This window comes from Xyrauchen texanus, chromosome 35 (assembly GCF_025860055.1).
Source record: "Xyrauchen texanus isolate HMW12.3.18 chromosome 35, RBS_HiC_50CHRs, whole genome shotgun sequence".
Lineage (NCBI taxonomy): Eukaryota > Metazoa > Chordata > Actinopteri > Cypriniformes > Catostomidae > Xyrauchen > Xyrauchen texanus.
In genome coordinates, this window is record NC_068310.1 from 8,901,531 (window position 1) to 8,923,413 (window position 21,883).

The window sequence follows — 21,883 nt, forward strand, 5'->3', positions numbered from 1 at the left end:
CATAAGACATGTTCTATCCTCTGTAGGACACTGAATTAATGGACCTGAGAGAAACAATTGAGAACCTGAAGACCAAGAACATGGAGGCACAGGCTGTCATCCAAGGAGCCCTCAATAACCCAGATATTGACCCCAAAGGTGAAGATAGCAAATACACCTTTTAAAATACCCACACCCCCACCCCCACTGGAGCAATGCTGAATATTTCTTCATTGTGTCTCTTTCAGAGTTTCGTATCAGAAGGCAAAACTCATCAGAGAGTATTTCCAGCCTGAACAGCATCACCAGTCACTCCAGTGTGGGCAGCCTGAAAGATGATGCCAAGAAAAAAAAGAAAAAGAGCTGGGTAATTGGAAAACGAGAGGAACTATTCATTTATAGCTTTGTCACCTGAATGGCATGACTATTATTGTTACTAATTTGTAACCTCAGTTTTTATTGATTCTTCATTTGTAAAACTCCAAGGTCTATGAGGTACGTTTATCATCACTCTGGGACAATCTTTCCATCATGCCATTATGTGTTGTTTCTAACCGTTCACAGGTTTCCACTGGTGCCCCTCCTCTGACAGTCTTGAGTTCCTCTTACATTACCAGTTCTTTTGTTGTTCACATTTAAAATTGTATACAGTATGTTCCAAAAGATTCTGTTTTCTGAATATACTCCAGTTGCCTAATGTATTAATACTGTAAGCATTTAATAATTTAATATGTCGTGAGAATGAAGCTCAAAGGTGCTAATAACTCCAGCATGTACAGTGTTAACAGATCACTTTGCTTTACTTAACAGCCGTTGAGAACTTATTTTTCCTCATTCTTTTGTAGTTTTTTTCTTTTTTGTCTTTTGTATCATTCATGGGTGTAACTCCATTTATGGAACTTAACACATCACACATAATTACCCACACCAGCAGTGTGACTGGAGTGTTTCAAGCACCCTTGTTGAAAAAACATCTGTATTTCTAAGGTTAACTAATTTTAGCTACTTTATATTTATAATTAATAGTCTGCACTGTCTCAGTCCACCAACTATCTTTATGAATATAAATGAATAAACGTATACTGTGCCAAACTAACAATTTTATTTTGCTTCAGTTTAAACAATCATTCCGCTATAATTTGTAGACCACTTTATTTCAGTCATCTAATTGCCGTGCTCTCTCTCTCTTTCCTGTTTCTATCTTTCTGCAGTTACGCAGCTCTTTTGGCAAGGCATTCAGCATTAAGAAGGGCTCTAAATGTGGATCTATGTATTCTGACATTGAAGAGATCACCACTCCAGACTCTTCAGCCCCCAACTCGCCAAAACTGGCACATGAAGATGGAGAGAACCCGCCTAATTCCCTCGAATCCATCCAATCAACCGCCTCCTCTGTGTGAGTAACGTCCTCATCCACCAATCACAGTACTCAGTAAAAATTATATTACAAGAAGAAATAAGCAGAATGTGATAATTTCATACCAGCAAATCTTGGAGTAATGCTTAATTTAAACTGTTTCTCAATTTCAAAAGATAAGGACTTTATTTTCTCAACAGGATTCACGAGAGTAATGAGGAAAATGAGAGCGATGAGCATGTGGTGTCAGAGCTGAGGTCTGAGCTTTGGGAGAAAGAGATGAAACTAACAGACATCCGTCTAGAGGCATTGAGCTCAGCACACCAGCTGGAGCAGCTACGAGACACAATGAACAACATGCAGGTTAGTGTCAAATGTATTGACTTGGTGTTAAAATACAATCGTGCAGAATTTCAGAGTCATATGACTCATAATTAATAAGTCAGTTTTATTTCAATATATTAAACAGATTGCTTTATTGCAAAAGACATATGTATGCTTATAAAGGAATATACCGGGTTCGAAAGAAGTTGAGCTCAATCAACAACAGCATTCGTGACATAATGTTGATTACCACAAAAATGATTTTGACTCGTCCCTCCTTTTCTTAAAAAAAAATGAAAAATAAAGAAGAAATGGAGGTTAAAGTGATACACTAGAAGTGAATGGGGGCCAATTTTTAGAGGGTTTAAAAGCAGAAATATGAAGCTTCTAATTTTATAAAAATGCTTGCATGAAATATTCTGTAAAACTCATGTATTATTTGAGCTGTAGAGATGTTTATATGAACATTTTTACAGTCATTTTGGTGTTTTAGGGTTTGCTGTCTTTGCATCGTCATGGCAACAAAGTTGGCTTAAAATTGGATATAACTTTACACAGAAAAGTTTAGTAAGCAATTTTATCACACTAAAATCATGTTAACAACATAATGTTTATATCTTGTGGCTAAACCTTTGAAAAAGTGAGTATTTTAATGTTTACGGATTGTCCCATTCACTTCCATTGTAAGAGCCTCACTGTAACCCAGATCTACAACATTTTTATTTGTGGTAATCAATATATTCCACAAATGCTGTCGATTGAGCTTGAAGGGAAAATATAAAAATATCTTAGCTCAGTAGGTCTTTAAAATGCAAGTGGATGTTGATCCGATGTTTGAAGTTAAACTACTGTCTTCTAAAGAGAAACAATTTCTTTTGCTGCAAAAATATCAATATTTAAGTAGTTTTGAACTATAATCCATCTCTTCTGATAAGTGTCACGAGAGGGTGTAGATCGTGCAGTCTCTCATGTGACATATTACCGTTGCCATGATACAGACATAATCTTACGTCCTCCTCTCGATTGAGAAATCCAGGATGAGCATACATGATGAAGCATTGTGAGTAAAGAAACAGATCTAATCCAAAACAATTGAAGCTTCTTTACCGCATTCCTCCTACTCACTTGTAAACAGCACTGCTCTTCCATATGTGTCGCACATGCCTCAGTTCTCGCAGGCAAATGCAATTACTTCAAACATGCAATGAATTAGAGTTAAAAAAGTACATATATATTGATCTTTTTCACACCAAAAGTGACCATATCGCTTTAGAAGCCATTAATAGTCGTATCGATGACGTTAATGCTGACTGTCTGTGATTCTTGGAGCTTCAAATGTCTGATCACCATCCACTTATATTATAAGGACCTACTGAACTAAGATATTTTTCTAGTTTTCTTCAAATGTGTTCTAGTGAAGAAAGAAAGTCATACACACCTGGGATATCATGAGGGTGAGCAAATAATGAGAGAATTTTCATTTTTGGGTGAACTATCCCTTTAACCGGTATTGAACCCAGAATATTCCTTTAATCAGAAGCTTCATGGCAATTCAAAATGAGGGGGGAATTACCCCATTTGGATATCTTAGCCAAGTCGATTTTTATTGCAACTTCTAAAAATATATTTGTATATTTGTTGTTGATAAAAAATACTTTGACCAAATCTAGACATGTGAATGAGTGATTTTCTACCAGTCCAATCCAGTTCCACCTTCAGCAGATAATTTGCTTTAAGATGAAAATTATAATATTGTTACTATTTACTGACTCAGTGAAGAAACACAAAAGGAGTCCTTGTCAAAATGTCAAAGCTGCTTATTTCCATATAACAGAAATGCATTGTGACTGGCTGTCAAATTCAGTTACATTTTATCTTGGTTTATAATACAAATAAAAAATTGTAAAAATCATCAGTAGCCCAGGATATGAATGAAAGCTTTGCCAGTAGACTTATTTGTCTTAAACAGTCAAATTGAATGCCCAACTTTCTCGTTGTAGATGATGGTGGAGAATCTCAAGGCAGAAAATGACCAGCTAAAAACTGGAATTGCCCCATCGTCTCTCATCCTGCCTTGTGGCCCTCCCTCAACTTCCACCTCCCAACCTTCTGGCCTGTCCAGTCTCCTCAACTCCTGCCAAACCAAACCACCCATGACCCTCACCAAGTCCTTCAGCCTCAGCCTCAATGAAGGCTCCAACCCTGGCGAGTTCCTTTATTTATGTCATATTTTACGGCCCTTAAAAGTTAAAGCAAAGTGGTGGTACCAAGTTATCCAGTACTAATGTAGTGAAATTTGTGAAATCATACTCTTTGCGTTTGTCTAGACATTGCCCCAGTGGAGTCACTGAGCATATCATCTCAAAGGGATGAGGTCTTTACACGTGTGGTGGTTCGTATAGCTGACCAGCAAGTGTCCGGAGAGGTAAATGCATGAGAATAGCATTAAACATGGTTTGTGTATGTGGAAATGAGTACATATTGACTAAGTAAGCATTGTGATGTACATTGAACAGATGAGGCAACAGGATTTCTTCATCGGCTCTGTGAAAATTAATGAGAAGACCGATTGGTCAACATTAAACACAGTCATCGCCACTATTTTCAAGGTGAGATCTCATTACAGACATAAATACATTAATTATACATCACCCTGCTCATGGTGGAGTATGTACTGTTGGTGTAACACTTATAATGTGTTGTTTCTCTTCCCACATCAGGACTACATCTCTCAGGTGGACCCTGGTGCGAGTATGGGGTTGTCTGTAGACTCTGTTCACAGTTACAGTATTAATCAGAGCAGGAGTGTGCTTGGAGCAGAAGCCCCATCGAGCTCACCGTTTGACAGTTTAATAAAGGGTCCGGGACTCATCGCTGTTGCCCTCAAAGGTACAAATTCATGCTTTAAAACTAAAACTGATATGTGGTCTTTTTTTGTTTTTTTAGTTAGTTTTGGAATCATGATTTTAGTTTAGTTTTAGTTTTCCCAGTTATATTATGTTTTATATTTATTTAATGGATATGTAATTTAATTAAAAATGTTTCCTTTTGTTTTAGTTTTCATAAAAAATAATAACACTGGTGTCAGACAACAAAAACAGAAACCATGCAAATGGTAAAATGTCTTGAGGCAAGCCAGAAGAAAAACATCTGGCTTATTATTATGGAAGAGGCGTGATTTATTGCTTGACCTTTGTATCATTGTGCCTAGTTGGGATGAAAAGTTTGTTTAAAGAATAATCACTTTTCCCACATCTGTTTCTTTCTATTTTGTTCAATATTTCTACTTCCTCTTTTCTTTTTTCACACTTATTGGCTCCCCATCTCTCTTTTCCTCATGGCTGACCCTGTGTTCTTCTCTGTTGCAGGTTTTAAAGAGAAATGTGTTGACAGCCTTGTGTTTGAGACACTCATACCCAAGCCCATGATGCAGCACTATATCAGTCTGCTGCTAAAGCACCGACGGCTGGTCCTGTCAGGTTCCAGTGGCACAGGAAAAACCTACCTTACCACCCGCCTGGCTGAGTACCTGCTGAAGATGAGCGGCCGCGACCCTGGCCCTGGCCTTATCACCAACTTCAACATGCACCAACAGACCTGCAAGGTACAGCACTGCCTGGAAATCAGGGGCTGGATTCACAAAAATCTTCTAAGGAAAAAAAAAAAACTTTCATAGGATATAATATAAGGTGTACAATTCAGTGTCATATCAGTCTTCTGTCCTCCAGGATCTCCAGTTGTACTTGTCTAATCTGGCCAATCAGATTGACCAAGATTGTGATGCTGAGGACATTCCATTTGTCATAATCTTGGATGATGTCAGTGACGCGTCTTCCATCACTGACCTGGTGAACAGCGCATTGACCTGCAAGTATCACAAATGGTGAGTAAGGAAACTCCTGTGTTCAGGAAGCGTATGCTTTTTGATGAAGAAATGACAGAGCAACATTTCACACAAAAATCTAAATAATATAAGAAACAAATACATTAAAATTATATTTTGCATATTTTTAGGACCATTAAGACGTTTTGAATGTTTTGAGCATTTCTTTTTTGTGAGAGTCACATTTTTACAAGACAGGAATGGTATTTTATGAACACCAAGCAATTTTACTTTTAAAATGTTATTGATAATTTTTGCATATTTATTCATCATTTACCTTGGATATTTATTGCAGCCCATTTGTCATTGGAACAACCAATCAGCCTGTTAAGATGTCATCAAATCATGGCTTGCATCTCAGCTTTAGGTAAGCTCCAACACGCAGCCTCATGGCTTGAGCTATTTTATTTCAGTTGAATTGAATAAGTGGATTATTGAATAATATTGTCCTCATGAAAACCATAATTTCTAACATTCTAAAAATCTTCCTCATTTAACATTTTCCCATTTTTCTGCAGAATGGTCACCTTCTCCAACAACGTGGAGCCTGCAAATGGGTTCTTAGTGCGGTACTTGCACAGGAAGTTGATCGAGACAGAGGATGAAAGCACAGTTCACAGAACTGAGGTTCTAAAGGTTCTGGACTGGGTACCTAAACTCTGGTATCACCTCCATACCTTCCTGGAGAAACACAGCACCTCAGATTTCCTCATAGGTAAAGCACGACATGTCCTGCATATTTGTTCCACATATTGCTGTTCAAAAAATCATATTTTTTCTGTAGAAACAAAAGTAGCAAGAAGATCTTTACACACCTGTCAAGGCCATTATGGAATAATTCTGTCCAGTTATACTCTACAGACTTTCTAAAAATATGTAAAAAGATCTCAGCTATTGCTCTTGTCTCTGCAGGTCCCTGCTTCTTCCTGTCCTGTCCAGTGTCATTACCAAAGTTTCGGTCCTGGTTTATTGATCTCTGGAACCAGTCCATTATTCCTTATTTGCAGGAAGGTGCCAAGGATGGTGTGAAGGTGAGAGAGAAATTAAAGCTCCAATACACTCACTGAGAAGTTTTTCTTTGTTCTTTGCTCAGTTGAGCAACAGCTATATGCAAACATTCAAACACCAGACACGCTGCTGCGGAGGCGTTTAGAGGAGCATTTCAATTTGAGGGTACATAAGACTATATGTAAAACATGAAAGAAGATGCTTTAACCACTCAATGATGATTTAAAGTATATATATATATATATATATTAGGGCTGTCAATCGATTAAAATGTTTAATCTAATGAATTACATGGTGTCCCGATTCATTAATTGTGATTAATCACATATACAAATATGTGCTGAGAAAGCCCGTCATATAACAATAATTCAATATATAATGATTATACTTATTTAAATCAATATATAATTATACATAGTTATCATTAAATGTTTAAAAAGTATCTATACATATATACATTATATATATATATATAAATAAAAAATATTCAGATAATTAAAATCCATTACATGCGATTGAACGCGTTATTTTTTTAACACATTATTTTTTTGTTAAATTAATCACACTGAATTAACGCGTTAAATCGAGAGCCCTAATATATATATACACTCACCTAAAGGATTATTAGGAACACCATACTAATACTGTGTTTGACCCCCTTTCGCCTTCAGAACTGCCTTAATTCTACGTGGGATTGATTCAACAAGGTGCTGAAAGCATTCTTTAGAAATGTTGGCCCATATTGATAGGATAGCATCTTGCAGTTGATGGAGATTTGTGGGATTCACATCCAGGGCACGAAGCTCCCGTTCCACCACATCCCAAAGATGCTCTATTGGGTTGAGATCTGGTGACTGTGGGGGCCATTTTAGTACAGTGAACTCATTGTCATGTTCAAGAAACCAATTTGAAATGATTCAAGCTTTGTGACATGGTGCATTATCCTGCTGGAAGTAGCCATCAGAGGATGGGTACATGGTGGCCATAAAGGGATGGACATGGTCAGAAACAATGCTCAGGTAGGCCGTGGCATTTAAACGATGCCCAATTGGCACTAAGGGGCCTAAAGTGTGCCAAGAAAACATCCCCCACACCATTACACTACCACCACCAGCCTGCACAGTGGTAACAAGGCATGATGGATCCATGTTCTCATTCTGTTTACGCCAAATTCTGACTCTACCATCTGAATGTCTCAACAGAAATCGAGACTCATCAGACCAGGCAACATTTTTCCAGTCTTCAACTGTCCAATTTTGGTGAGCTCTTGCAAATTGTAGCCTCTTTTTCCTATTTGTAGTGGAGATGAGTGGTACCCGGTGGGGTCTTCTGCTGTTGTAGCCCATCCGCCTCAAGGTTGTGCATCTTGTGGCTTCACAAATGCTTTGCTGCATACCTCGGTTGTAACGAGTGGTTATTTCAGGCAAAGTTGCTCTTCTATCAGCTTGAATCAGTCAGCCCATTCTCCTCTGACCGCTAGCATCAGCAAGGCATTTTCGCCCACAGGACTGCCACATACTGGATGTTTTTTCCTTTTCACACCATTCTTTGTAAACCCTAGAAATGGTTGCGCGTGAAAATCCCAGTAACTGAGCAGATTGTGAAATACTCAGACCGGCCCGTCTGGCACCAACAACCATGCCACGCTCAAAATTGCTTAAATCACCTTTCTTTCCCATTCTGACATTCAGTTTGGAGTTCAGGAGATTGTCTTGACCAGGACCACACCCCTAAATGCATTGAAGCAACTGCCATGTGATTGGTTGATTAGATAATTGCATTAATGAGAAATTGAACAGGTGTTCCTAATAATCCTTGAGTGTGTATATATGCAATAAATAATGTGTGATAAGAGGCAAATGTCTTATGTGAATGTTTGAATGACTTTTAGCTGTGGACATCACAGAAATTAAACAGCACATCAAACAAAAGCGTGAATGGGCACTTTTTGAGTAGATTGGGTTCCATTTGTAGACTAGTCTAAAAAAAATTGCATTACATGGTCTTGGAAAATGTCTGTGCAAACAATTGTACAGATGTTGTTAATTGTGCACCAGCTCAACTATGCATGCCAGTATGTTAATGTTGACTGATCTTAACTAAAGAAATCAAGCAGGAAATTATGTCAAAGTAGGTGGAGTTTTAGGTCACACCCACTGTTGATGTGGACCAGTGGCAGTTAGAAGGTGTTTAATAGATTTGTTTAAAATTTTTCCTAGAGTTTGTGCTGTTAAGCTGTTTCGAACCACTGCAACAAACTCAAAAAATACCTTTCTATGTGGCCAAATTTAGTTTGAAATGATGTCACACCATTTACTCTTCAATTTCACTAATATATTAGTGCTTTTATTCCCACATAGCCAAACTTTAGACTAACCACATGAAGTCTGGTTCAATTTGCATCTTATTCTGGCCAGAAACCTCCCACTTAGATTAGAAAAGATTGACTGACCAACATGTAAAGCAACCAGCCACAATTTATTTTGTTTTATACTAGCTGTTTAGGACAGGTCCATTTTTTAATCATAATTGAAACTACAGTAATAGACCAGCTGGAAAAAACTCATTCAAATAATTGCACAGCAGTGTCGGTTTGCGACTGACATGAAAAACTGAAGAAATGGAGTGAAATGGTTCACCCTGACTCAAATTGTTGCAGACTTGCAGTGTAGTGAAGTTCTTGAATATAATTTTACAGTATGCGCTCTCGTATTGCAGGTCCATGGTCAGAAAGCAGCATGGGAGGATCCCGTAGAGTGGGTGAGGGATACGCTGCCCTGGCCTTCAGCTCAACAGGACCAGGCCAAACTCTTTCACCTTCCTCCCCCAACCACCAGCCCAAATGCTGCTCCAACACAACAGCTCATTGATGACAGGTCCAGCAAAGACTCCGCACAGCACACCATGGAGTCAGATCCACTGGTAAGTGTCTAATACAGCAACACCTAAACTTTGCTTTAACAAGTATGAATGTGTTCTTATGAGCTGTCCATATTATGTTCCTTTATAAGATGGCTATGCTGCTGAAACTCCAGGAATCGGCCAACTGCATTGAGTCACCAGAACGGGACATTTCAGGCAACCCCAGTTTCTAGGATGAAATAACAGACTAATGTTCTCACTGAAGGCTAGTGCTGTTACAAAATAAATAAAAAAAATGCCCTATACGTTTGCACCTCCCTTGTCTCCTTAAGAAGGTTTGTGGGAGTCAAGAAAAGGAACTCAAGAACTGGGATTTAAATGCTGATGAAATTCTCAAACTGGAAAGAAAACCGAAGACCTGATCCTATCAGAGCTGAGCTTGAATATTTTTTTGCACTGTTGTCTTAACTGATCTTTCCCTGGGTTATCTAATCCGCAAGTGCATGGCAATACTTGCAACAGAGGATTGTGAAGATTGGATGATTGTGAAGATGAGAGATCTTCTTTGGACTAAAATATATTTATTCTGTTGACATATTTCCAAGACGATCTGCTACATTCATTCAAAAGTTGCCTGAACCCTGTACACAAAGATGCAGTTACAATGTGATGCCATTTAGATAAACCAACATTGATGCAAAATGTCATATACAAGATGGTGCTTAGAATCCAGCCTATTAAGTCAGTTTCATAGAAATTTGAATATACTATATATTACCTCACAGTTGCAAAGTTATGCAGTTTCAAGGTGCAGTACATACATTTAACCAGATTGCTTTTAACACTTCCCTCAAACACGGAGACATGAAGGAGACAGATGTAGTCTGTAGACAAATGCCGCTGTAGTAAGAACCACGAGAGAATGCACTTTGATTCACAGCTTTCCATTAAGAGTAAAGATTTCATGAGGGACAATAACAGAGGTGCTGCTAACAGGTGCATTGAAGCAGTATGCAATGTCTTGGGCCAGAAACATACTCTATCCACTCTATGTGAACGCAAATGCATCTAGCTGCACAAGCACTGTATCACTTGTTGTTGCATTTTGAAATGTTTTATAACGCAATGCAAATACATGTTGCACTCTCAGCATTCCCACAAGGGGCAATATAGAAGACATTAGCATAACCGGCCATTCGCTTAAGCACCAAACACGTTTGCAACCATTTGCACAAATTTTCATTTGTTTATCTAAGTAAATATGCGCTAGACTGATACTTAGGCTATTGCGCCAACTCTCGTGCAGGAGCGGCATGTTTTTAAATGCATGTCATGTTAAAAAGCTATTAAAAGCTATCTCGAGACACCTGCTTTCTATTTGGTTTGAATGGTCCCCAAACTGTCTTCTTCTATAGTTACAGTTTTCACTTTCAACTACTGTCATGGCGAAGAAACAGTTTGAAGCCAATCTTGTTAGTTAAAGTTGATATGTTTATAGCTAGCTACCTTAATAATAACACATTAGTACCTGTTTCTTAATGCTAAGAATGCAAAGAATGAACTTGCATTCTGGTGAAGACTGGTCTTGCCTAGCTGCCTTGAAATAGCAAACTCAAAAGTACAAGAGGACATCAAACGAGTCCACAAAAACTTAAGAATGCATAAGAACGCACATTGAGAAACAGGTTTAAAGTTACATATATATGATGGTAACTCTATTGTCCCCTTGATTACTTTAATACCACCACATTTACACAAGAATAAATGGTGAGTGTGTACAATGGGACTGCACGATGGCAAAGTGTTGCTCAAGTGGTCGTGTCTTTATTTGAGTAGAGTATGTTTCTGGCCTTACCTCCCGTACTTCCTTATGTGTACTTGACCTTTGATCTTAGGTTCCCAAGGTGCTCATGAACCATCAACATAATCATAGGCTTGGTTCACATTGACCAAATCCAAGTTTGGGAGTATCCTAGTTGGTCTACATCATTACAGCCAATGTAGATATATTGAATATTGACTACACTGCCTGAACATTGGATCTGTCTGGCAAAATAAAAGTGTGAACAATCAATTCTAAATGCTGGATCTTAAAAACAAATCAGAATTATGTGAAGTGTGAACAAAGCCAAAATGGTTAAAACAATACCTTTGTGAATACTGGAGGTTCAACGCAAAATAACATCCATATTAGCTTATAGTTTTGCATGCACTTGTGTCTTTGGTTATCTGTTACAATGTAGCCAATTTCGGAAATTATGTCATAATTGGTTAAAATTTATGGTAATGGAAAATCACAGGAACCCAACATGACCACAGGTCTTTTAGAATCTCTCAAATCATTCCAATAACACTGAACAATGTAATGATGACAAAATATTAACAAAAACATGTGATTCAACTCACAAACTCCATAACTCATTAATGCGTATGCTATTGGCTGATTGAAGGTGCCCAGAACTGCACACGCATGAAAGCTTTAACTTTGAGGAAAATTATGATGAAGTTTAAAAATCATGAGATGCAAATCTACAAGAGCAAAGTGATCTTTTGACTAATTTATTATTATGGCATAATTAAAGTTGAATGTGTCAATTACGTATGCTAACTGAATAATGTTAATGTTAGCACTAACAATGTCAGATTTCAAATACACGCAATTGTTCACAGAATGTAAATGGAAAAAATTGTTTGCCAACATGCCTAGTGCTCTTGATGGTGCTTGCTGACTCTGTGCTTGTGTTTAAGTGTTCTGTTACTGTCAGATGTATAAACAGAGGAGTGATTTTTAAAGGTCTTTTTGTAAAAAATTTTTTATAAAAGCCTCTTTGTCTGACATTTGTAAATATGATTTTCAAATAAAAAAAATGCAGAAAGAAAAAATAAACAAACAAAAAAGTATGAAGTCGAATAAACACCGCAAGGATTAAATACGGCAAATATAAACTGAATGTGTCTGGTAAGATATGCATTACAGTGAGGATTTTCTCAGTAACAATGTATTTTCGCAGTCATCTCTCTTCATTGCCTTTCCTGCAAGTTAACTGCCACAATGTAATGTTGCCTATGTAAACATTTTCCTCTTAAAAGTGTCCTCTCTATTCTCTTCCGGATCATGCAAGGTATTTAATGGCTTTAACAACTCAACAAATATACTTAAGAAAAGTGGCAGCGGTGCTTCACTTCACACCAGTACCTCAAATCTGTCTTAACTGCTAATTTTATTATCATAAACTTCCCTTAATTGCTTATGGATAGTTTGATGGACATTGCAATACCTGAACTATTATGTGTTTTGCTGTGCAGGATAAGAATGCGAGCGAAATTGAGATTTGAGCTTGCCGGAAGTCTTGTTTCCAAATGTCATGGAACACGAGGCTACTTTGCCAGCTAGCACAAACTAAAGCCATTTCCAACTGTTCAAATCAATGTCTGTCCTTGTGTGAAAGATCTATTTGTTATCTTAGTATAGTGTGATATACCCAATCTACTTTCTTGCATAAGAGGGCTGTTAGTGACCTGATGAAGTTTGTATATCCTTAAATGGGTGTCTAATTAAAAGAGCGAACATTTAGATTAATTTATTTGTTTTGTTTTTTTCTACTTTCGACAATGTCAAAGTAACAATGTTGAATGTTCAAGCAGGTACAATAAAACAAAACCTGTACTTTGTAAACTTTTCTTTTTTTTTTTTTTTCTTGGCATAAAGCATCCCATATATGGTCAATTTGTGGGAGAGATGGTGTTGCATTTTAGCCCATGGGTTCAATCATTAGTACCAATGCCAGATGACAATGGTATATGATGAAGCTAATGTGCAGATATAATGGTGTTTTAATGCTGTTGATGTATGTCACCATTCTTTATCTGGACCTACCTATCCCAATGGGATTTCAAACAAAAAATATATATCTCCATGTTTTGTTTTGTTTTGGTCAAGACGTGAATCTTGCTTTCTATTAATTCTTTATAAATCTTTCTATATTTGTATAGAAAATTGCAATTGTAAACATTGTAAATAGTTAATGCATCTGCGACCACAATCAGTAAAATATGAAGATCCGGCCCTAAGATGAGATGTTGTTTTGTATTATTATTGCAGTCTACAGACTGTCTGTTGAAAGGGGTGAAAAGGGCATGTTATGATCTGAGAGAATTTCAACCATTAAATATTCACTCAAGTTTTCAATAAACTCGTTCCATCCCTAAACAAGCATGTATTCTCAATGGTCTTTATTCCTGTTTTAGTTTGAACATATTATATGGGAGTTATTGCACTAATTAAATGAACATTATAATTGGACATTCAAAAGCAGCTAAATCCTAGAATCACCCGGTGTCAACTATCAAATCTGCTGAAGTTCAAGTTTAGCCATTTCCGATAACTGGTTTCACTCACTCAAGCAAAATTTGGAGATAGTAGGATCCAAATTATCTACTTTTTACACCCCTGATTCTATCAAGCAAACAGAACGTTCCCCAAACATTATTGCGTGGTTCCCATTTGGTTTTGAGACGTAACTCATAAAGTTCTAGATACATTGTTATCACTTTATTATGTGATTTTGTTCATTTATCAGTCAGTGTGGCATACAATATGCAGTCTAGTAAATATTGTTTTAAAATTAAAAATGGATCACTACTACCACAGATTCTTTCTCATCTTTATGCATTTAAAATATAAGTTTGAATGTGTTTATTTGTTGTATGAAACCACATCTTTTATAAATGACAAGCCAAAGCAAATAATTTAAATGGTTTAGTAGCTATTAAAGGATCACACAAGTTTATAGAATAATTATTTATTTATTTATTTATTTTTGGCCACTAGTGTGCAAGTAGACGTGATGACTGATCGTTCGCTCTCTTGTGTGTTTACGTTGTAAATGCTTTGTGGACTTTATTCATCTCTATGTGATCGCAGAGACACTGCATTTACAGTGCTAACACGGAAGAGGACGACAAACCTCAAGAAATAGGAATCCATTGGAGATATTCAAAAGTGGTTAAAAAAAAAAATATCACATAAACATCGTTAACATTTGAACTCTCTAAATGTCCGCTATGATATGAAGTTAAGTAAAACACAATTAGGGTAAATGTTACCCTTACATAAAGGGGTGAGAAGAACTGACCTAATATTTAGGTCGGGTTTTTATTAGAACTTATTTGAGTGTAAAGGTGGCTACTTTAATAAGAGGAGGAGTCCCGCAGATCCACACTCTGCAGCCGTATAAATTGAACGTCCCCAAAGACAGTCCCATTTCAATGACTTGTCGTCCAGTAGAGATTCTTCCAAGCACCATGCCAGCCAACCCAGCCCCAGAAACTGCCACGGCTGCGGACGTACCTGCGGAGGTACCTGCGCCTGAAGGTAGGCAACTCCGCTCACTGTGGCATGCACTGATCTCTAAAATGTCCCTGCGCCTATAAACATCTCTCTTAAATGTACTTTGTCTTTTTTTCACTCAACTTTAATGAAGACCGTATTTAACATTTAGAACATATTATCACAGCATCGTATCTATAATAGCCTACTGATCTTGGACTGAACGTGCAGCTGTCTAGATTGGAAATTAAAGAATGAATGTAACATTTTGCCGATGACTAACACGCGCCCCCTACGGTACAGCCTGGACAACATACTCTGAACTTCATTGGGAAATTATCTATTGATGTTATTTACAAAAATGTACAGTGGTAACGATAGGCCTACTTTAAGCCAAAATCAAGTATTGACTACAGTGTGACACTTAATTTAATATTATTTTCATATTTAATTATTTGATTATTCTTATTGTTATTAATTCAGTGTTTATTACCTTATTAATTGAGAAACTGCAAGGCATTTTAATTTTTTAAATATAATTTTTGCTACAGGTATGCTGTAGGAATATTTAAGAGCTACATAAAACAAAACAAACAAACAACAAAAAAAAAAAAAAAAAAAACCTTAAAGAGGTATTGCTCAGTAAAAATAAATACATTTTTGACCTTGGTCTTGAAAAAAAAACGACTCCTATTAAAGTTATTATTACTATTGTAAATCCACAATAACTGATATGGGATCTCCTTCAAGCAATGTAAAAACCTATTTAGAATGCATCTGTAATGCATTTATGAGTTTTGATTGTAGTGGTTTCTAATACTAAGTTACTACAGTTTTTAATCATATTGTACAGTAAGCATGGGACATGACATACATGTCACATGGACTACTTATATGATACTTTTGTTACTTAATTTTTGAGTGAACGTTTTCATTATTAGAGAAATATGCCTGGTGCATTTGTTTGAATGTTTAACCGCTGAGATCTGTCAATACAAGTCTTAATTATAGGATCCCTGGGCCTTGATAGATTTATGATCACCTATCCGCTAACATGTACCTAACATCTTCTTAATTTTTTTTTTCTTGTAACACTAGCCACTACCCCTACTGCTAAGAAAGCTGGTGCCCCTTAATATAGAATCCCAGCTGATAAAGCTATTACAATAACAGTATTTCCCAGTGGAATATTCTTTTTTTTTTTTTTTTTTTTTTACTGGCAGAGCACAAATTGCAGTTCCCCTTCTGTCATTCACTCGAAGTTGTGTCGATGTAGTGACACTAGGGGTCGATCTTGAGAGCCCGAGACACCTTCAGATCTTTGAGAAAAGGCCAATGAGAGTTGACAAGTAGAATTTGCATACCACTCCCCCCGACATACCGGTATAAAAGGGAGGCTGGAATGTGGATTCATTCTGATTTTTTCATCGGAGCTGAGCTGTTGTATTTCAGCGAGCTGAATACTACTACTGATCCATTCACCTCTTCAGAAGCGTGTGCTGTTGGATATAAGGTGCATTCCAGCGGCTTTCACTCCACTCTGCACTTCACTGCAGACTACGCCCCTGGGTGCTTAGACAGCGCTTTAAAAGAGTTTATTTCCTCTAAAGAGTATATTTCCTCTATTAGAGCAGGCACAGTGAATGGGAGAATAGAGATTCCATCCCCAGTTGGTCCAGCTGATTTGGAGTCAGTTCAGCAAGGCAGAGGAAGACCTGTTCGCCTCCTGGGAATCCTCCCACTGCCAGCTCTGGTATGCCCTGATGGGAGCTCCCCTCGGTACAGACGCGCTGGCACACAGCTGGCACCTGGGGCTGTGCAAATATGCATCCCCCCCCAGTGAGCCTACTTGCACAGGTTCTGTTCAGTGTCAGGGAGGACAATGAGCAGGTCATTTTCGCAGCTCCGTATTGGCCCACCCAGACCTGATTCTTGGACCTTACGCACCTCGCGACATCACCTCCCTGGAAAATTCCCCTGAGAAAGGACCTTCTTTCTCAGGGATGGGGCACCCATGCCCAGACCTCTGGAATATTTATGTCTGATCCCTAGATGGGACGTGGAAGACCTAATTGGTCTACTGCCCGCAGTGGTTAACACGATCACTCTGGCCAGAGCTTCTTCTACAAGGCAGCTGTATTCCCTGAAGTGGTGTATCTTCACTAAGGAGTGTTCTTCCCATAGCGAACACCCCCAGAGTGAATCATTTGGGTCAGTGCTTTCCTTCCTGCAAGAGAAGTTGGATGGGTGGCTGTCCCTCTCCATCTATGTGTCTGCTATAGCAGCACACCACGACGCTGTTGAAGGTAAGTCTCTCAGCAAGCATGACCTGATCATCAGGTTCCTGAGAGGTGCCAGGAGGTTGAAACCTCGTAGGCCGCACCTCATTCCCTCATGGGACATCTCTGTGGTCCTTTTAGGCCTATGGAGAGCCCCGTTCAAGCCCCTAGAGTCAGTTGAGTTAAAGGCCGTCTCATTGAAGACCGCCTTCCTATCCATGCTCACTTCCATCAAGAGGGTCGGGGACCTTCAAGCATTCTCTGTCAGCGAAGAGTGCCTAGAGTTAGGTCCGGCAGACTCTCAAATGATCCTAAGATCACGACCGGGCTATGTGCCCAAGGTTCCCACAACCACTTTTAGGGATCAGGTGGTGAACCTGCAAGCGCTGACCCCAGAGGAGGCAGAACCAGCCTTTTCGTTGCTTTGTCTGATGCGTGCTTTGCTCATCTACTTAGATCGCACACAGAGCTTTAGACGCTCTGAGCAGCACTTTGTCTTCTTCGGCGGACAGCGGAAAGGGTACGCTGTCTCCAAATAGAGGCTTGCCCACTGGATCGTGAACCCTGGAAGTCCTTTCTCCTAGCCCTCTGGGTCACGAATTCAGCTGAGAAATTCATAGTCAGACCCAGTAAATGTGCTGACGTGCCCTGTACTCGGGTAAGTGCTCCACAGGTCTCAGTTATCCCGGTAACCTCATGTGATGTATCTTCCACAGTTCGGTCTCTCTTTTTCGGTATGCCCCCTTGGCAGAGCCCTCTCTGCCACAGTCGCTGCATTTGTAGAGCTCCTTCCCAGCGAAGGGCAGGACATACCATAGTCTTAGGCCCATATGACGTATTCACCATGGACTTCAGGGTAGGGTGTGGCCTCCGCGGGTTCTTATCCCACTGAAAGAACAGGAATGGAAAAGAACGCCTTCCCCGGGGCGTTTTATGACCATTTATAGGCCCCAGCTGAATCAAATTTTCTGTGGAGAAAAAAATTAGAGAGAAAAGGCTGCAGCTGGTACAGCCTGCTCCCATAATAGATATGTACCTCCCTCCCCCCCACTCACCCCTGAGTGCACTCAGTCTGAGTGCATCTGTTCCTGCGCTCACAGTAGCTTGCCTACATCGGCAGTTCACGAAACACAGTTCAGCCATTGAGGCGTTTCATATTGGGACCCCTCATACATCAACACAACGTCGAGTGTGTGATAGAAAGGGAATGTCTTGGTTCCGCTCGTAACCTCCGTTCCCTGATGGAGGTAATGAGACATTGAAAATGCCTCGATGAGGGTAAACTACACAATACACCTCTTATAGAGATAAAGACAATATTGAGCCTATTTTAGTGGTCTCTCACAAGCAGTCAGTTAGTTCGCTTTCACATGCTTTATAGCTTATTATATCTTCTACTACATAGACAATTTGTGATTATTACCTTGACTTTTACAGGCAAAACTAATTGCTTTTAACATTTAACAATAGCTGCTGTTGAAGCCCCTGTTTCAGAAGAGGGTGCTGCAGTTGAGGCTCCTACAATGGGTAAACCACCATGACTTAACAAATAAAAGATGCTTATTAAGAACTGTTCTAATCTAGTGAACTATCCTGAGCTGAACACAGCACTAATGAAAGTCTAACAATTTGCTATCAGGCCCTGCTGACGAAGCTGCTCTGCCCACTGATGCTCCAGCTGAGGGTAAACCATCTTTGGCTTGATCATACTTTTAATGATTTACTATGACGTTAAATGTTGGACAAAACAGCGCAAGGGCAAAAACACAGCGCGCAAGTGAATTTCAACAGTGTGAGCACCATGACACAGCTCGCACGTAACATTTAAACCTGCAGAACTTGCAAATCACAAACTCGAGCACAAAAAATATGATTGTGCACACAAATTAACAAGTCCCACACACGCGCGAGTTATTTTCTGCACACGCGCGAGTTATTTTCTGCACACAAGTTGGTTTTGACAGAGCCCAATCCTTTCTGTTAACAAATGCTATTGGCTGCTGACCAAATACTGTATTGATTGGCTGCATCTCTTCGAATCGCTCGTGATTGGCTGTTGTTGGACAAGAACGGACAGAAAGTAGGAAGGATGATGCAGATAGTAAAGGGGTTATGGTTTCTTTCTAAATTCCTCCTTAAATTCTTGTAGCTGTAAGATGTTTTGTGCATACGCACACACACACACACACACACACACACAAATCTGAACATTATTCCAAACTTTTAGCTGCCAGTGTGTATATTTATATATACTGACACAGAAATACAAAACATATATACAATGAATCAACATTTAACTCCCATTAATACCCCTCCCCCTCCCCAATCAACAAGCCCTCCCTGACCCCCAACGAACATCCCCATTGTCTCACATAAGTACACACACTCAAAAAAAATAAAATAATATATATATATATATATATATATATATAAAATCATACACATCTAAAACTATGCCTGTCGCTCCCTGAGAGTCCCCCAAAAACATCAAATAACTACCCATTTCTCATTAAATTAATCCCAGATCCTCAATCTTCTACACGACACATTCGTAAAAGTGAAAGCTGACTATTTCAGAACTTCTTAAACTACTTCAAAGAGTTCTCATCAAAAAATCCTCCACATGCAGCAATCACAGCTTTTCAGATCCTTGGCATTCTAACTGGCAGTTTGTCCAGATTCTCAGGTGATATTTCACCCCACACTTTCTGTAGCACTACACACTTTCTGTAGCACTACACACTTCCTGTAGCACTACACACTTCCTGTAGCATTTGCCATAGATGTGGCTGTCTTGTCGGGCACTTCTCACACACCTTACAGTCTAGCTGATCCCACAAAAGCTCAATGGAGTTAAAATCCATAAAACTCTTTACCAATTATATGTTGTCCAATGTCTGTGTTTCTTTTCCTACTCTAAACTTTTCTTTTATTTTCTGCTTCAAAAGTTGCTTTTTCTTTCTCATATAGTCATCCATCCATCCATCCATCCATCCATCCATCATCCATCAATCTGTTAGTCAGTCCATCAGTCCATCCATCCATCCATCCATCCATCCATCCATCCATCCATATTTCAATCCATCCATCCATCCATCCATCAATCTGTTAGTCAGTCCATCAGTCCATCCATCCATCATCCATCCATCCATCCATCCATCCATCCATCCATCCATCCATCCATCCATCCATCCATCCATCCATATTTCAATCCATCCATCCATCCATCCATCCATCCATCCATCCATATTTCAATCCATCCATCCATCCATCCATCCATCCATCCATCCATATTTCAATCCATCCATCCATCCATCCATCCATCCAATCACTCATACACTGTACCGTATATATATATATATATATATATATATATATATATATATATATTAGTGATGCACTGAAATGAAAATTCTGGGCCGAAACCGAAAATTCAGGATGCACTTGGCCGAAAAACTGTAAAATACCTATTTTAAAATAGTTTTTTTTTTAAATATATAATTGTTTTAATATTATACTTTTTAATTAATTTAATGAATTTAATGAATCTGAATTGAAAAACTACAAATCAATAAAATGATCACACTTTAAATTATACAGAAAATATATTATAATAATATTAAATATAGTATTATTTATTCAGTTCTTTAACAATCAAATTTTAACAGATATTTTTTTTTTACCAATTATAATGTAACGTTCTAGAAAACTCTAATGATATGCATAACAGCAGTCAAGTAATGCACTTAGCAGCTCTAGGTTGTTTGTCTTTTGTTTAAGTTTTTCATTAAAACTATTATTTATATCATCAAGCCGGTCCTTGCCTCCTCCTTTCCATTGAACTGCTTTACACCCTAATATAATATATGACTTTGGTCAAACCAATGTTGCTGTTTTGGGCCAACCAGAAAGATAAATTCTCAAACAAACAGAGCAAGCATGTTTTGAGAGCGCCACAGAGCCACTCAGTTTACAGTTTTGGGGGGATTAAACCTACAAAATGGCTTACTTATAGTTGTTTATCCACATTAAACTGACTTGTCTGTCCATAAACAAAGACACTTCCCATTTCAAAATAAATTCTTGTTCTTCCTCTTCTCTCTTTTTGTAAATTTCTGCATTTGTTACTTCTGCTCTTGGTGTGACACTGCAGATATTGTTAGATCTTGTATTGCTTGGGGTGTTCCTCATTTATTACTCGCATTGGAGAAAAGAGTCTGCAAAATGCTTAAATGTAAATGATTAAGAGAAAGTATTTTAACATTGTTAAAATTTAAACACTCTACCTTTAACATTTAATCACCCAGACATTTATGAAGTTTTTACCATGTACTAATTGTTATTTAATGTTTGTAATGAATGTGCAGTGCCCACCAGTGCTCCTCAGAGTCTCACAGTGGAAGATGTCAACGATACCTCAGTTACTCTTAAATGGAGATCCCCCAAGGCTATTGGAGACTCTGGACTGGATGGATACACTGTGGAATACTGCAAGGAAGGATGTGCGTACATCCTGTCAATATTACTGATAAGCTTTTGAGATTACGGGTTGTGTTACAATTATCATGCCTTCATCTTAAAAGCGAAACATGCAGAACGACCAGATGTCACTACAAAAGTAGGTTATGACTCTGTCAAAGCACCTGTCATTGAAATGTCACCTGCAGACTGATTTATAACTTGCTCCTGTAAGTCTCCTTTTAAGGACAGGATGCTTTTAACCAACTGTCACTATATCTGCTTTTAGATTTGTGGAACTATACTGACATCACTTATGTGTTTGAATTCATATTTAATTTTGAACTGGGTAGATGACCCATAAAATATTTTCTATATCAATATTTTAGGTCAATATTTATTTC

The 21,883-nt window shown here is 38.4% G+C and overlaps 1 protein-coding gene and 1 pseudogene across 3 annotated transcripts in view; both read left to right on the plus strand.

The window, feature by feature from the left end:
* Positions 1–13,615, plus strand: part of LOC127628723 (neuron navigator 1-like) — a 146,927-nt gene extending 133,312 nt beyond the window's left edge. For all 3 annotated transcript variants that reach the window (XM_052105553.1, XM_052105551.1, XM_052105552.1), the window contains 15 exons: positions 27–138; positions 228–346; positions 1,191–1,375; positions 1,537–1,699; positions 3,661–3,865; positions 3,988–4,085; positions 4,177–4,269; positions 4,381–4,549; positions 5,029–5,264; positions 5,389–5,543; positions 5,839–5,910; positions 6,062–6,258; positions 6,456–6,574; positions 9,270–9,473; positions 9,563–13,615. In XM_052105553.1, coding sequence (XP_051961513.1) covers positions 27–138; positions 228–346; positions 1,191–1,375; positions 1,537–1,699; positions 3,661–3,865; positions 3,988–4,085; positions 4,177–4,269; positions 4,381–4,549; positions 5,029–5,264; positions 5,389–5,543; positions 5,839–5,910; positions 6,062–6,258; positions 6,456–6,574; positions 9,270–9,473; positions 9,563–9,646 — 2,211 coding nt within the window. In that variant the 3' untranslated portion in view covers positions 9,647–13,615. The remainder of the gene's footprint in view (positions 1–26; positions 139–227; positions 347–1,190; positions 1,376–1,536; positions 1,700–3,660; positions 3,866–3,987; positions 4,086–4,176; positions 4,270–4,380; positions 4,550–5,028; positions 5,265–5,388; positions 5,544–5,838; positions 5,911–6,061; positions 6,259–6,455; positions 6,575–9,269; positions 9,474–9,562) is intronic.
* Positions 13,616–14,704: 1,089 nt separating this feature from the next.
* The window catches only part of LOC127629264 (myosin-binding protein H-like), a 43,545-nt pseudogene continuing 36,366 nt past the window's right edge, over positions 14,705–21,883 (plus strand).